General features: G+C 42.7%; 2 protein-coding genes across 2 annotated transcripts; both read left to right on the forward strand.

The window, feature by feature from the left end:
• Positions 1 to 2236: 2236 nt before the first annotated feature.
• On the forward strand, positions 2237 to 6340 carry LOC108675664. The gene is made up of 8 exons (XM_047882873.1): positions 2237 to 2467; positions 2678 to 2866; positions 3304 to 3522; positions 4230 to 4272; positions 4625 to 4730; positions 4997 to 5130; positions 5569 to 5745; positions 6291 to 6340. Exons 1-8 carry the CDS (start codon positions 2237 to 2239, stop codon positions 6338 to 6340), a joined length of 1149 nt encoding a protein of 382 aa, XP_047738829.1.
• A 333-nt stretch (positions 6341 to 6673) lies between these two features.
• Positions 6674 to 14504, forward strand: LOC108675665 (peroxidase). Its single transcript, XM_018163693.2, has 13 exons — positions 6674 to 6684; positions 6999 to 7086; positions 7305 to 7477; positions 8939 to 9056; positions 9636 to 9767; positions 10231 to 10412; positions 11000 to 11117; positions 11635 to 11815; positions 12249 to 12415; positions 12566 to 12660; positions 13001 to 13147; positions 13597 to 13765; positions 14268 to 14504. Exons 3-13 carry the CDS (start codon positions 7329 to 7331, stop codon positions 14481 to 14483), a joined length of 1674 nt encoding a protein of 557 aa, XP_018019182.2. The 5' UTR covers positions 6674 to 6684; positions 6999 to 7086; positions 7305 to 7328; the 3' UTR covers positions 14484 to 14504.
• Positions 14505 to 15906: the final 1402 nt, after the last annotated feature.

A 15906-nucleotide genomic window follows, 5' to 3' on the forward strand; every position in this document is an offset into this window, starting at 1 on the left:
AAGCTGCAGCAGCTCAAGACGAAGATCCAGAAGGCGGTGGTCGACCGCATGGTCGAGGACTTCGCTGACATCGCCACGCCCCTCAAGCTCTTCACCGACGCCACCCTCGCTCCTGAAGGTGAACCTCTTGTGCTGCTGACTGTAGAGTTTAATTACAATAAGATTCCTGAAGCTTACTTAGGCAGCTTAAAGTGGACAAGACATTTTGTTGTGAAGTTATAGACATTATAAAAAGTTAGGCTATGATACACTAAGTTGCCTTAAGCTTACCCCGAAGTTTGGAGTGGACAAGATATTTTGTTGTGAAGCTATAGACATTTTAAGTGATTAGACTATTATTGATGTTGTCTGCTGATGGTGGACAGCTGAATAAAAAAAAAGAGCTGATGGAAACTGAGTTGCGACGAGTGATGATTACGTGTCCTAGTCGTGTCGTGTCGTCTCCATGACGTGTCTATAACGTGTCTTTCTAATGCCCCAGACACCCCCGGGCGGACACAGACCTTCGACGAACGCGCCCGCAACCTGACCGCCTTTAGCGGCCGTGCGGCCAAGACCGCGCGCATGGTGGCCGCCGGCAGCAGCGGTGGACACAAGAAGGCGGCCGAAGCTTTGCTGTCGTCTGCCTCACAAGTGTGTGGCCGCCGTGTGGTGTTGTATGATGGACGCTAGTATGCTGGCAGTAGTGGACATGATCATGATGATGTCCATCTAGACATCGTCAATGTTTTGATGAGTATGAAGATGACGAAAAATTACCTCTAGGCCCTGACTCCTGCTAAGCGGGTATAAAAAGAGCTACCGCCCCCATGGTAATAGCTACACCTCCAATGGTAACATTTACCACCCGCATTGCACCACCCAACACCCTCCATTGTACCACCTAACACCCTCCATTGTACCACCCAACACCCTCCATTGTACCACCCAACACCCTCCATTGTACCACCCAACACCNGACGCTCCTGTAGGAACGCTCCTATATGAAGACGCTCCTGTAGGAACGCTCCTATATGAAGACGCTCCTGTAGGAACGCTCCTATATGAAGACGCTCCTGTAGGAACGCTCCTATATGAAGACGCTCCTGTAGGAACGCTCCTATATGAAGACGCTCCTGTAGGAACGCTCCTATATGAAGACGCTCCTGTAGGAACGCTCCTATATGAAGACGCTCCTGTAGGAACGCTCCTATATGAAGACGCTCCTGTAGGAACGCTCCTATATGAAGACGCTCCTGTAGGAACGCTCCTATATGAAGACGCTCCTGTAGGAACGCTCCTATATGAAGACGCTCCTGTAGGAACGCTCCTATATGAAGACGCTCCTGTAGGAACGCTCCTATATGAAGACGCTCCTGTAGGAACGCTCCTATATGAAGACGCTCCTGTAGGAACGCTCCTATATGAAGACGCTCCTGTAGGAACGCTCCTATATGAAGACGCTCCTGTAGGAACGCTCCTATATGAAGACGCTCCTGTAGGAACGCTCCTATATGAAGACGCTCCTGTAGGAACGCTCCTATATGAAGACGCTCCTGTAGGAACGCTCCTATATGAAGACGCTCCTGTAGGAACGCTCCTATATGAAGACGCTCCTGTAGGAACGCTCCTATATGAAGACGCTCCTGTAGGAACGCTCCTATATGAAGACGCTCCTGTAGGAACGCTCCTATATGAAGACGCTCCTGTAGGAACGCTCCTATATGAAGACGCTCCTGTAGGAACGCTCCTATATGAAGACGCTCCTGTAGGAACGTTCCTATATGAAGACGCTCCTGTAGGAACGCTCCTGTGGGATATCACGCTCCTGGGGGAACGCTCCTATATGAAGACGCTCCTGTAGGAACGCTCCTGTAGGATATCACGCTCCTGTAGGAACGCTCCTATATGAAGACGCTCCTGTAGGAACGCTCCTATATGAAGACACTCCTGTAGGAACGCTCCTGTGGGATATCACGCTCCTGGGGGAACAGCCGTGGGACTAGCCATGCCGTGCTAGCAAGCATCGATAGTTCCATTATATAGGCGTGGTCTGTGGTTACGGGTATACAAGATGACATTACCTGACATCTAGAGACATCATATGACTACGTGGACACAGCTTAGCTGGTGAACTCAATATGCCTTGTAACGATATTGCAATATACATGACAGGGCAATCTATCACGTACAATGTATTGCATCATTTTGACACTCTAAAATGTATCAATTTCTTGTGTTATTATGTATTACAATAATGGAATTGCAGGGCGAGGGACTGGCGGCGAGCCTGGAGCAGAAGTTGGGGGAGCTGACGGGGGCGGTGACGCGGGCGGTGGGCGCCATGGAGCGCAGTGGCGTGGGGCAGCCCGCGCACACCGTGGCGGGGCAGCTGGAGCAGGCACAGCGCTGGCTCGCCAACCCCGCCATGGATGACCGCGGCCTGGGCCAGCAGGCCATAGACCTCATCGTCGAAGAGGGGCGCAAGGTAATAATATAATAATAATAATAATAGCGGTTTCAGCGTTCATTAGGNGTGTGTGTAGAGTGTGGTGTGTATAGTGTGTTAAGGTAATATGCTAGCAGTATATGTACGGTGCGGCATTTTTGTGCTGAAAAATATCAACAATATTGATCGTAAATAAAAACATTACAAACCAAAACGACTATGAAATGAATATCGTAAATTGACGTGCAGGACCCGAAAGCCCTGCGTGGGGGCGTGGGGGAGAAGTCCCTCCGTCAGATGCTGGAGCTCGCACGTCGCGTGGCTGACCGCGCCCTTCCTCCTGACGGCGATGTCATCAGGAAGCTGGCGTCTGACATCTCGTCCATGGCTGACGCCCTCTGTGAACTGCGGCAGGAGGGCAAGGGCGCCACCCCCCAGGTGCGTTCCTATATCAAGACGGTCCTGTATGAACGCTCCTATAGGATATCGCGCTCCTGTGGGAACAGCTGAGGGACTATAGATGCCGTGCTAGCAGGCTTCGATAATTCCATAATATAAGCGTGGTCTGTTGTTACCAGTACGTACTATAGAGATGACATCACATGACATCACGTGACATCATATGACATAACATGATTACGTGGACACAGCTTAGCTGGTGAACTCAACATGCCTTCGTCTGAGGACGGCGAAGGCGGCGCATCAGCGTGACCGTGGACTAAGAAGTCCTAAACTCATCATAAGGTCATGCATTGTAACAATATTGTAATATACATGACAGGGCGATCTACCATATGCAATGTATTGCATCATTTTGACACTTCAAAATTTATCAATTTCTTGTCTTATTATGTATAACAATAATGGAATTGCAGGGCGAGGGACTGGCGGCGAGCCTGGAGCAGAAGTTGGGGGAGCTGACGGGGGCGGTGACGCGAGCGGTGGGCGCCATGGAGCGCAGTGGCGTAGGGCAGCCCGCGCACACCGTGGCGGGGCAGCTGGAGCAGGCACAGCGCTGGCTCGCCAACCCCGCCATGGATGACCGCGGCCTGGGCCAGCAGGCCATAGACCTCATCGTCGAAGAGGGGCGCAAGGTAATAATATAATAATAATAATAATAGCGGTTTCAGCGTTCATTAGGACATAGGTCTGTCACCGATTCTTAACATCGCAGAACATTCACAGCGTTTTGCGGTCTCGAACTCGCAATTCACTGCTACAATTCTGCTTAGCTTAACTACCCGGCCTCCTTGCGGATTCTGACCAGAAACTAACACACAGAGCTGGGATCGAACCCGCGCCTCTCTGCGCAAATCTTGGTACTCTGAACTTTAACCACTGGGCCACCCTGCCCCTGACTGGGCCACCCTACCAGGGCCATGGAGGACCGCAGCCTGGACCAGCAGGCCAATGACCTAAGCGTTGGGTTGAGGCGCAAGGTAGGGTATGGTGGGCCGCATCAGGAAGGCCTACGTTGTTTGACCGTCGCTTTTGACCATCCCGTTTGTACATCTTGTTTGTACTTCTTGTTTGTACATCTTGTTTGACCATCGCTTTTGTACATCTTGTTTCTACATCATGTTTGACTATTATGCTCGTCTATTGTGTCGGTCAACGTATTAAACCTCGTTGCTCTAGAGTCTAGACCAGTTTTTCTCAAAGTGGGCGGTACCGCCCCCTGTGGGCGATGGGAAAATCTAGGGAGGCGGTGAGGAAGAAAGGGGCGGTAGGGGGGCGGCAGTCCGAAGTTGAAGTCAGAAGTTCGAACGTTTGTTTGACGATTTTTACTCAACACCTGCAGCAATGCACGGCTCCCAGCGATGGATTTTTCCACCCAGATCTGGGTTTTTTTAACTTCTCCTGGGTTTTTAGCGTAAATTTTTGTAATACTCAAAATTTGGGTTTTTGTGTGTCTGTGGTGGGCGCTATGTGAATATTAATTGGCTGTAGGGGGGCGCTAGGAATTCACTGAAGAACCAAGGGGGCGCCAGCCTTCAAAAGTTTGGCAACCACTGCTCTAGACACTGTCCCAGGTCATGAAATTAAACCAAAGATGTATCAAGTTTCGGTAAAATTTCTGTTTCACTAATCATTAATTGGCTTCTGTCAATACGCATAAGTTTATTCTCATCTTACTTTTAGCTGAGTTTTATGGTTATTATAGATTTCGGCCAATTCGTGGTGACTGTTGCCCAGGTGACGATCTGCCGTCGCCCTACTGGTTGGACCCATCAGGTCGACCGTCATCTGTGGCCCCCATTATCTCCCCCTCACAGCTCGCTCTCGTCACCTATCCTTGCAAGTGAGTTCATAATCTAGATACTTAGTAACTGTGCAAAAAGTATATATATACAAGCACAACCTCATTAGCTGACACAGATTTATCTCGTAGAATTGCGATGTACAATGAAACCGTCATAATTCAATTCAATACATTTCCAGCCCATCTACTATAATTATGGACCTCCTGGAATAACTTCACTCCTTTATTATCGCAGCGATGTCTACATTTTTTAATTTTTGCTTAAAGAGCCATGCAGTCGTCAAAACTGTTCACTTTCCATTCAGTTTGAACGGCAGCGTCCCCTCTTGCGACGCGTTCGCTCGGTTCCAACGCATTAACGGAAGCTGCAACAACTTGAGCAAACCAAGACAAGGCATGGCAGGGTCTATACAGCAGAGGCTCTTCCAACAGCCTACAGGTCAGTTATTTGCTTCACTTCTATTAACAAACTCGGCTTTCTTTCGGATTACTGCATTCAACTTGAGATAAATCGATGATCATTTTAACATTCCTGAAACTCGTCTTGCATCAAAGCTCAAAGATGATAACTCAATAAATTTGTTAAAGAGGGAATTTCTGCAATAAGTGCGGAAATTCGTTTGGTGCATTTAAGAATGAATTATTATTAAGTTTGGTACTAATAAGAAATTATAACTCGTCAAGAGCCAGGACTACTAAAATAATTTTGTTATTTAGCCCAAATGGCCTCCATGTTCATGGGTGTTGCTTACAACACTTGAACATTTTCACCTCTCTCACTGTAAGACCCATGAGATCACTCAATGTTTTCAATCTATCTCAACTCTCTGAATTTTTTTAACATAGTAAGTTTCTGCAACTGAATGTAACTCGTCAGATCCTACTTTGATGCGACGGTTCTCCGTCACGGGACGACTCTTGCCCAACCCGCGGACGGTGAGCGAGGCCACCAAGAACTCGCATGTCCGGAGCACTCACAGCGACATCAATTTATTCTTCGTCTTCCTAGGGCAGTTCATCGACCATGATTTCGTCATCACTCCATTTGTTGAGGGTAAACACATCCATGGCGTGCATAAACCAACCACACTTTAAGTACTTATGTTTTTTTTTAGTCCAGGGTGCGATAGAATTTTTTGGTCTTTCCATCATCTTGCACTTTTTTGATATAGTCACCTTAGTTCAAGTAAACGCTCACTTAACAATCTACCGGAGAAAATTATTAGTACAGCATCTCGGGTAACCATATTTTTATGGTATTTTGACCACCGTGAGCTAGCTTAAAAAATTTGTATTCCGTCATCTACACTAACCTACTCATATGCGTGCTTACCTTCCATCTGGAAACCGGACATCTCAGTGTTAAATAATAATAATTTCATAAAAAATATAACTCAGTACTCACAGCAGTGAGTGACAGAGAGCGCATTTTCTCGTCGACGAAAGCTTGAGGTCACGGACGGACGGACAGACGGACGGACAGACGGACGGACAGACAGACGGACATGGCGAGCACAATAGTGCAATTTTTCCATAAACGAGAAAATGCGCTAAAAATGCCTATAATATGATTACCTTTCCCCAAATCTCTGCTGACAGATCCCCAAAATCCCGGGAAAACCCTACGTTGTCCAATCATTGTTAAATAATATAATTACATAAAAAAATACCTATAATATAATTGCCTTTTCCCAAATTTCTGCTGGCAGATCCCCAAAATCCCGGGAAAAACCTACGTTGTCCAAATTGCAGCTCATGGCTCCAGCACCCAGGCTGCGCACCTATCAACGTGTCGCCTCATGACAGCTTCTTCAGGGGACCTCGCGCTCCCGCGTGCCTACCTTTCACGCGGTAACATTACTATATTGGAATGAGATAAGTATATTATATTACTATATAATATATTACTATAATTAAATTACATTAAAAACTACATTACTATATATTACTATATATTAATGAGTAATAGATGATATTGCCTGCCTTTCACGCGGTAACATTACAATTCTTTCAAGATTACTATATAGTAATTCATTGTGTCGAAATGTTTTGGACTACACGAAATTGCTTGCAGAAGTCTTCGTAACATTAAAATTGTTTCAAGAAATCGGAATAATATAATACAATTGTTTATTAATTGAAGCCACGTGTGTGCTTACATGCAGTTAGCTGTTGACGAAACTAACCAGAGCTGTTACATTTCTAAATTTAGTGGCCTTATTTTTTGTACTTCTTATTAACTGATATTAATTTATAATTGGATTAATTAACTGAGAGTGCTCTATTTGATCATTTGTGACCGTGCAGTTCAGCTGGTATACCGGTCGTCGACTCGTCAGGCATCGAGCGTCTTGAGATCCTCAACCTCAACACTGCATACCTCGACCTCTCGCCCGTGAGACTCGTGATCAAATGATACGTTTCATAATATTCGTATCTCTTAACCTTTAGAAGAGCCAAGTTGAAAAAATGTAACTCATTCTTCGCCTACCGCATATCATTATATATTAGCGCTAAAAACAGGGTGGCCCAGGGGTGGTTGGGCAGGGTGGCCCAGTGGTTAAAGTTCAGAGTACCAAGATTGGCGCAGAGAGGCGAAATCATTCCGGTCAGGTTTATGGCAGCACGGACTGCCTCATGCGGGAGTTAAGAACGTTCACGGATGGCCAGATGCACACGACCAACATGCCGTCATCCCCGTACGGTCTGCCTGTCCTGGCCACCGCCCAGCATTTCGACGCTTGCCGCACCGAGTCCGGCCTGTGCTACCGCGCCGGCGACGATCGGTGAGCATCAGTTGTAAATTGCGAGACCAGTTGAATAGAATAGAATAGAAGTGTCGGCGTTGAAGAAATAGGCCCATGGCCTGGCCACCGCCCAGCATTTCGACGCATGCCGCACCGAGTCCGGCCCTGTCTCTTATACNAGTGTCGGCGTTGAAGAAATAGGCCCATGGCCTGTTGCCGATTCTTGAACTTTTCGTGACTTGATTCACAAGGGATCCGGCCTTTGCAACCCGATCTTTCCATAACTGACGATTGGTTGAGATAGCTGCTATAGAATAGAATAGAAGTGTCGGCGTTGAAGAAATAGGCCCATGGCCTGTTGCCGATTCTTGAACTTTTCGTGACTTGATACACAAGGGATCCGGCCTTTGGAACCCGATCTTTCCATAACTGACGATTGATTGAGATAGCTGCTATAGAATAAAATAGAAGTGTCGGCGTTGAAGAAATAGGCCCATGGTCTGTTGCCGATTCTTAAACTTTTCGTGACTTGATTCACGAGGGATCCGGCCTTTGCAACCCGATCTTTCCATAACTGATGATTGATTGAGATAGCTGCTATAGAATAAAATAGAAGTGTCGGCACTGAAGAAATATGCCCATGGCCTGTTGCCGATTCTTGAACTTTTCGTGACTTGATTCACAAGGGCTTTTGGAACCCGATCTTTCTATAACTGACGATTGATTGAGATAGCTACTGGACTTATTGCCTGGTCCGTAATTTGCTGGGCATTTTAAGACTGAACATATGATTATTGATAATCGGGTTAAAAATATATCAAGACAAAGACCGGTAAAACAGATCTCATTTGAACTTTACTCCCTTTTGAATCTTGTGCTATTCTTAGAGTTACGGGAAAATCTAAGGAAAATAACTTGTTGAAACGTACAAGGAACGTGACTTATCTGATATTTTTAATGGTTGCTTTGGTGCTTGCGGCATAACAGCGACTCTTGATGCTGGATTTTATATCGATGCAATGAATTCATTTACCAATGAATTTAATTCAGAGAAATTTCTCAACTTGTTATCATTAACTTTTAAGGTACAAATCTCCATGTCCGACTACCTTTTCAAACATTACCTTGGAAAATCAGTAAGATATTCTATCAGTATCATACCAGTAACATAACATATAGTGATGTCGGCGCTAAAGAGTAGGCCTGATGTGGCCTGTCGCCGGCTCTTGAACTTCTCGTGACTTGTTCATAGAAGAGATCTAAAATCTTGTCCTTTGACCGGATATTTTCAAGACTTAATACTTGATGCTAAGGAGAGCTTGATACCTTTGGTGTGTTGACAGAGCCAGCGAACATGCTGGTCTCCTCGTGATATTTTCTGGGATAGTTGGATCCTCATTATTTTCAATATTTTCGTGATATTTATCAATATTTTCGTGATATTTTCAAGACTCAATACTTGCTACTAAGGAGAGCTTGATACCTTTGGTGTATTGACAGAGCCAGCGAACATGCTGGTCTCCTCGTGATCCACACGCTGTTCCTGCGAGAACACAATCACATCGCACGGGAGCTGAAGAACATAAATCCTGCTTGGAAAGATGAACTAATTTTCCAGGTGAGCTATGATCTTAATTAATATTAATAATATCAAATTGGTCTTAATCTTAATTAATATCAAATTGGTAATATTAATATATTAAGAGGTGGTAGTAGAGATGGTAATGTCTGATATTTATGTGTTATCACTACTTTTTGGTTAATGTATAGATAATATGGAATAATGTTACATGTTCTGGGCAATATTAGTTTACCCTTGGTTTGGTGTTGAAAGTTTGTTCAGATTTATTTTCACTTTTTGGAACGTATTTGCCATCATCCTCAAGTCGTTAACCACGCTCAATTACTCGAATATGTATATATTTTTTATGTGTTAGAAGGAAGTAAATTTAATTACAATATTGTGCTAATCAATTAATAGGTTTAACGTTATATATACCCAGTCATAACGGAAAACGTGGATGAATCATCGTTCAGCATCATGACTTGTGTCCCATACAAAAAACTTGAATAGCTGCAGTGGTTGTGTTGACAATATACAGGAGTCGCGTCGCCTGGATGAATCATCGTTCAGTATCATGACTTGTGTCCCATACAAAACTTGAATAGCTGCAGTGGTTGTGTTGACAATATACAGGAGTCGCGTCGTCTAAACATAGCTCAGTACCAACACATCGTCATGAACGAGTTCCTACCTACGCTACTGGGGTCGAGCGACACGCTACAGCGCTACGAGCTCAAGCCTCCTCCTGTCCCATTTCCGAGATCTGTAAGCACCCGTCAAATGTATCGAACTCATCGTTTACTGATCGAAATCTTTAATTTAGACAGCAGTGAATAACTTAGCGATAAGCAAGAGAGTTGGTTATATTTCAAGTTTGAGAGTTCTAAAGTAACTCCATTAAGAGATAATAATTTTTGTTTATCCGTAGCAGGATTCTTTCTTTCCGAAGCTAGCTACTAGATATAGTGAATGTTTTGTAATACATGGTTGAAAAATTTGAATATAATTGATTTGTTTTTCAGCATTAATGAGACTGGGTTGATTGTGATTCCCGAAATGACCCTTACGCAAAACTGCCTTCATGTCGTGCACTTAATTAATGTTATTGACCCTTAAGAAGAACTACCTTCATGTCGTGTACTTAATGTTATTGACCCTTAAGAAAAACTGCCTCCATGTCGTGCACTTAATTAATGTTATTGCTATGATTTTAACTCGCTTGCTGTAGATCTACAACGCGGAACGCAACGCCGAGGTTCTCGTGGAGTTCAGCACGGCAGCGTTCAGGTTCGGCCACACGCTCGTCAAAGATGTCTTCGTGCTGGCCGATGAGGCTCTCAGGCCCATGGGCACGCTGCCTCTAGTCAAGGTCTTCGATGATCCTACAGTACTGGACTTATTGCCTGGTCCGTAATTTGCTGGGCATTTTAAGACTGAACATATGATTATTGATAATCGGGTTAAAAATATATCAAGACAAAGACCGGTAAAACAGATCTCAATTGCACTTTACTCCCTTTTGAATCTTGTGCTATTCTTAGAGTTACGGGAAAATCTAAGGAAAATAACTTGTTGAAACGTACGAGGAACGTGACTTATCTAATATTTTTAATGGTTGCTTTGGTGCTCGCGGCGTAACAGCGACTCTTGCTAGGATTTTATATCGATGCAATGAATTCATTTGCCATTGCATTTAATTCAGAGAAATTTCTCAACTTGTTATCATTAACTTTTACGGTACAAATCTCCATGTCCGAGTACCTTTTCAGGCATTAGTTCAGAAAATCAGTAAGATATTCTATCAGTATCATACCAGTAACATAACATAACATAGTGATGTCGACGCTAAAGAGTAGGCCTGATGTTGCCTGTCGCCGAATCTTGAACTTATCGTGACTTATTTCATAGAAGATCTTAAATCTTGTCATTTGACCGGATATTTTCAAGACTTAATACTTGATGCTAAGGAGAACTTGATACCTTTGGTGTGTTGACAGAGCCAGCGAACATGCTGGTCTCCTCGTGATCCACACGCTGTTCCTGCGAGAACACAATCACATCGCACGGGAGCTGAAAAATATAAATCCTGCTTGGAAGGATGAACTTATTTTCCAGGTGAGCTATGACCTTAATATATTAGTTGATCGCGAGATGATAATGTCTGATATTTATGTATTATCACAACTTTTTGGTTAATGTTTAGATGATATGGAATAAAGTTACATATTCTGGGCAATATTAGTTTACAATTGGTTTTGGAGTTGAAATTTAGTTCACATTTATTTTCACTTTTTGGAACGTATTTGCCATCATCCTTAAGTCGCTCAAACAGGCTCAATTACTCGAATATGTATATATTTTTTATGTGTTAGAAGCAAGTGAATTTAATCACAATATTTTGCAAATCAATGAATAGGTTTAACGTTCACTATACCCAGTCATAACGGAACACTTGTATGAATCATCGATCAGTATCATGACGTATGTCCCATACACAAAACTTGAATAGCTGCAGTGGTTGTGTTGACAATATACAGGAGTCGCGTCGCCTGGATGAATCATCGTTCAGTATCATGACTTGTGTCCCATACAAAAACTGAATAGCTGCAGTGGTTGTGTTGACAATATACAGGAGTCGCGTCGCCTGGATGAATCATCGTTCAGTATCATGACTNCCCTCTTGCGAGGTCTCCTGAGCTCCCGCATCGAGCCACCAGACTTGAGCATCGTCACGAGCCTCCAAGACAAACTGTTTGTGTCCAAGGACAATATTCTCTCCGGGCAAGACCTGTTCGCCAGGAACATTGCCAGAGGTAAACGATCTTGTGTTCCTTGAGTGATTTTAGAAGTCTAAAATGAACGTACCGCTGCTTCAATTGTGGGTATAAATAATGTTAACATTTCACTACAAATCTTCAGTGCTTAGCTTGCAATTGCTCAACTACTGACCGCTACCAATCCACCAAGTGTCCAATTGTGATACACGCCTTTGTCTGTGACATTACTTCTGTCCGAATTGGGTGCCGTGATGTGTGGTCATTACATTGTTCATAGATTGGATAGCCTACTCCCTATGGCAAGCCATCATATTATATTATTTTCTATATTATATAATATTATACTGCATTATATTATATTGCATAATACCTAATATTTCAAATTGAATTTTACTTTGATATACGGTTGACAATTATTTATAGTTTTTGGCCTACACCAGTTAACAAAAATTGATGTAAAAATCCGCAGGTCGAGTTCACGGATTGTCGCCATACACGGCGTTCAGAGAGACCTGCAAGCTTCCTGCTGTCAAGTCCTGGGACGACCTCGTGCCTATCATCCCCGTAGAGAACAGGGATAAGTTGAAGTCTGTGTATGACCACTGGGATGACATCGACCTGTTCGCTGGTGGTTTGGTACGTACAAAAATATTTTGGGTTTTGAATCTTCAGAATTTTTTTTAAAATGGTCATGATGTAGTCTTCTAAAATCTAGGCCATTTGATGGTGTCTAATGGATAGTAGTTTTGCCGTTTGTAGTCTAATGCACAAAGCTCTTTCTTACAGTCGGAAGAACCTGTCACTAACGCTGTCGTTGGGCCAACATTTGCTTGCCTGATCAGCTTGCAGTTTTACCTCACCAGTACCGGTGATCGATTTTGGTGAGCTTGTAAATATATCTAAATTGTTATAATATTTATCAAAAATATTATAACATTCATTTATTTATTCATCAAAATTTGTTATAATATTTAATCTGCCGCCTCGGTATAGACAGGGATTGATAGGATTTAGACGAAGTCGATTTTTACCAGAATGGGTAAATTTTCGAGTTTAGGAACAGACTGAAATAAACAATATCTCGACCATTGTTCAAGGTAGTTGAATTATAGCTGAATGCTCTAGAACCACTTTTCATTATTTAAACCTATTTTATGTTATTCATGAAATAACTCTGTATGAACTCTTTAATGAATAACTCTTTATTCATTATTCATGGAGGTATCACGGTGGACCAGCCGGACTATCACCAGCGGAGCTCAAGACTGTATACGCTTCAGGGATTTTGTCTAAACTTATCGGTCGAAACTTCGACAATCCCAACAGCCTCGTTCCCAGCTTTGCCCTGCGGCTCCCCAACGTGGTCAGGTATCGTCCATGAGTCGGCGATAACTCCGGAGCCCATGATGTAATAATGAAAAAGATAAACATGTGTTACTATCGTGGGGAAACTATCTAGTACATATTGTGACAACTGTATTATGTAACTGTAATTAACTGTAACTATCTAGTCTTATGAGTACTATCTCCTATTATGACAACTGAAACAGCATGAAACGTAAATCCAGTTATGCAGGACAGAATTACTGTAGGTCCAAATTATCTGCCGGAACGAGAGTGTTTCCCTTATGATGAATTGCCCGCCCAATATCAGTTACTATTTGACCACTGAATATTGAATACGATTATCTACACAAAATAAGTTATGGTTTGAGAATAAATCATTGTTAGAGACAGTGGATGTCGAAATTCAAACACGCTGTCGTGATTTTTTTCTTTGGCATGAAATCTTTATTTAATGAGTTTTTGGTCACCAGCAATCCTGCCGTGGCAGCAAGGACGTTCCATGGCACGGACATGCACCCATGGGTGGACCCCCGGGCACTGCACCCGAAGCACTGCAAGCACGCAGGGCGAGAATATGCCGCTGGAGAGACTGTGAACGTTTCTCCGTGCCTCAACTGCCACTGCACGCCCAGTGGATATGTGAGTAATCAACGCTTCCGTGCGATGCCTTCGTCATAGTCCATGGATGCTAGAGCATCACTTTGCGGCTCATCACAGCTAACGAACGTCGTTTCTTTCGTTGAAATGAACATTGAGATGTTCGAGAAATATTTTAGACCAATGATCATACTTTGTTGTTCTTATAATTGAGAATTAAATATGGTAATCATTATATCTAAAAAGCCTAATAGTAGATTTTTTGCTTTATATGTGTATTACATCCAGATTTATGAATCTCGAGACTGACCGCAGTCTCACACCGCATATTTTTCTGAGCTACTTAAGAGCATTGCAGGTTTGCGTGACTGTTGAAGATAATATTTCTTGCCCTCCATTGACAATTTGTCTTCGATTTTTTTTTTGTCTATAAATCTCACACATTTATTTGCTGCTCCATACCAGTTCATTGCAATTTCAATATCCTGTAGTGGCTGGTTTTCTAATTAAAATACATAATTAATCCTCGTCGTTGATCTTTCAGCTGCAGTGTCAGGACCGTTTGATCGACTGCCACGCCCTAGACGCTTTCGTCCCCGGGGCGCGTGAGGACGAGCACTGCCACCGTGTGTGCCCGCTACTGTTGCCCCAACATTCTGCTCTTCCTTTCATCCCTGGGCTTCCGGGACCTCCGCTTTTCCGCATAGAAAATGGACCTCCGAACTTTGATTTACGGAACGTTCGTGGCGGTTTTCATTGAAATTTAATCTATTTATGAAATAAAAATATTTATAATGAAAACGAATAAGTTATTTCCTACCCTTTTCTATTAATCGTCCCAACCTCGTTGATGACCATTATCTTTTGAATCGTTTACTCAAAAACGCTTTTAAATGAACTATTGATTTTTTAAACTTCAGTTTTGCTCATGCCATTTCTAAGATTTCACGAAAAAACTGGCATGTGTACTGTTCAGGAAGTATGTTCTATACAAAAAAGGACTTGTCAAAGTTATAGCGCTAACGTGAAGTATTCACTTGGATTTAAATACAACCATGTTAAACACATCCAGGTCCTATTTGAAGAAAAATTCCATTAATGAATCGACGCTTGAGACGTTGTCTGCGATGCAAACTGTATTTATCACTAAAACAGAGTTCTTTGGTTCAAATGTGATATACTTCTCGACTTGTAATTTACTTGAATATTAATGCTCATATCTCCAGTTTACTCTGACACCCTAGGTATCAATATTGCTAACTTTTTGAGTTGAGACTATCCACAGCCGGGACGGGCTTGAAGGCTATTGGGAATGTTATTAATACCCACAAAATGACAGAGGAAAGGGATCCATCGTGCAATCCTGTAGACTTAGTCCCTCAGGTGAGATGCGTTCACTGAAAGATAATTTATTTTTTAGTTGATATCTATTTTACCGTTTTACTGAACCGCCACACAGGCGTAATTCTTTCATTGAGAGCTGGCTTCAGCTCGCTGCTCAGGCCTTCAGCCTGAATGCCTGAATTTTCAGAAAGGAATGTGTCTAGCCTACTTTCCGAATTGCAGTTAGAGCATTTGCACTATCTTGGAAACCCTAATATGTCTTCTAGATGAATTATTTACAATCTAATTGTAAATAAAGTGCACAAAAGAGCTACAACTCTGTGAGCCAATGTAGAATACTGGGCAGAGCTTTTCAAAAATTGCAGGTAAAAATGATAAATACCTAATTTTAAAAAATTACAATAAAAAATTTATCTCTATATTTCTTTATTGAAGAATTTCAGCAATGCTTTTAGTTAGCCTAAGTTAGGCTTTTCCATTGTCTCATAGTTGTCATTCAAAAAAAAATATAGGTACCATCAAACAGGGTAAAAAGGGACGGGCGGGGTAAATAGGGACAACCCGGACATGCATCCTAAATTTCGTAGAAATGTTGTAGCAGCTAAACTAATCAAAATATTGCAAAACTAAAAATAGCAGCGTAAACTTCAACATTTTTACTATCTACTATGTATAAAGCTAGTCAAGAAATCAAACATTTACTATCTCTAAAAAATCACTGAAAAAGAGTGTGAAAAGTGCAATTTTGGAACAGTAGGGTACATAGTGGCAAAGCAGAGAGTTTTTTAGACTCTCCCTCAAGTTCATTTTTGAGTCCTATAAGTAGACCAGCAAAGTAT

This window comes from Hyalella azteca, unplaced genomic scaffold (genome assembly GCF_000764305.2).
Source record: "Hyalella azteca isolate HAZT.00-mixed unplaced genomic scaffold, Hazt_2.0.2 contig11483, whole genome shotgun sequence".
Lineage (NCBI taxonomy): Eukaryota > Metazoa > Arthropoda > Malacostraca > Amphipoda > Hyalellidae > Hyalella > Hyalella azteca.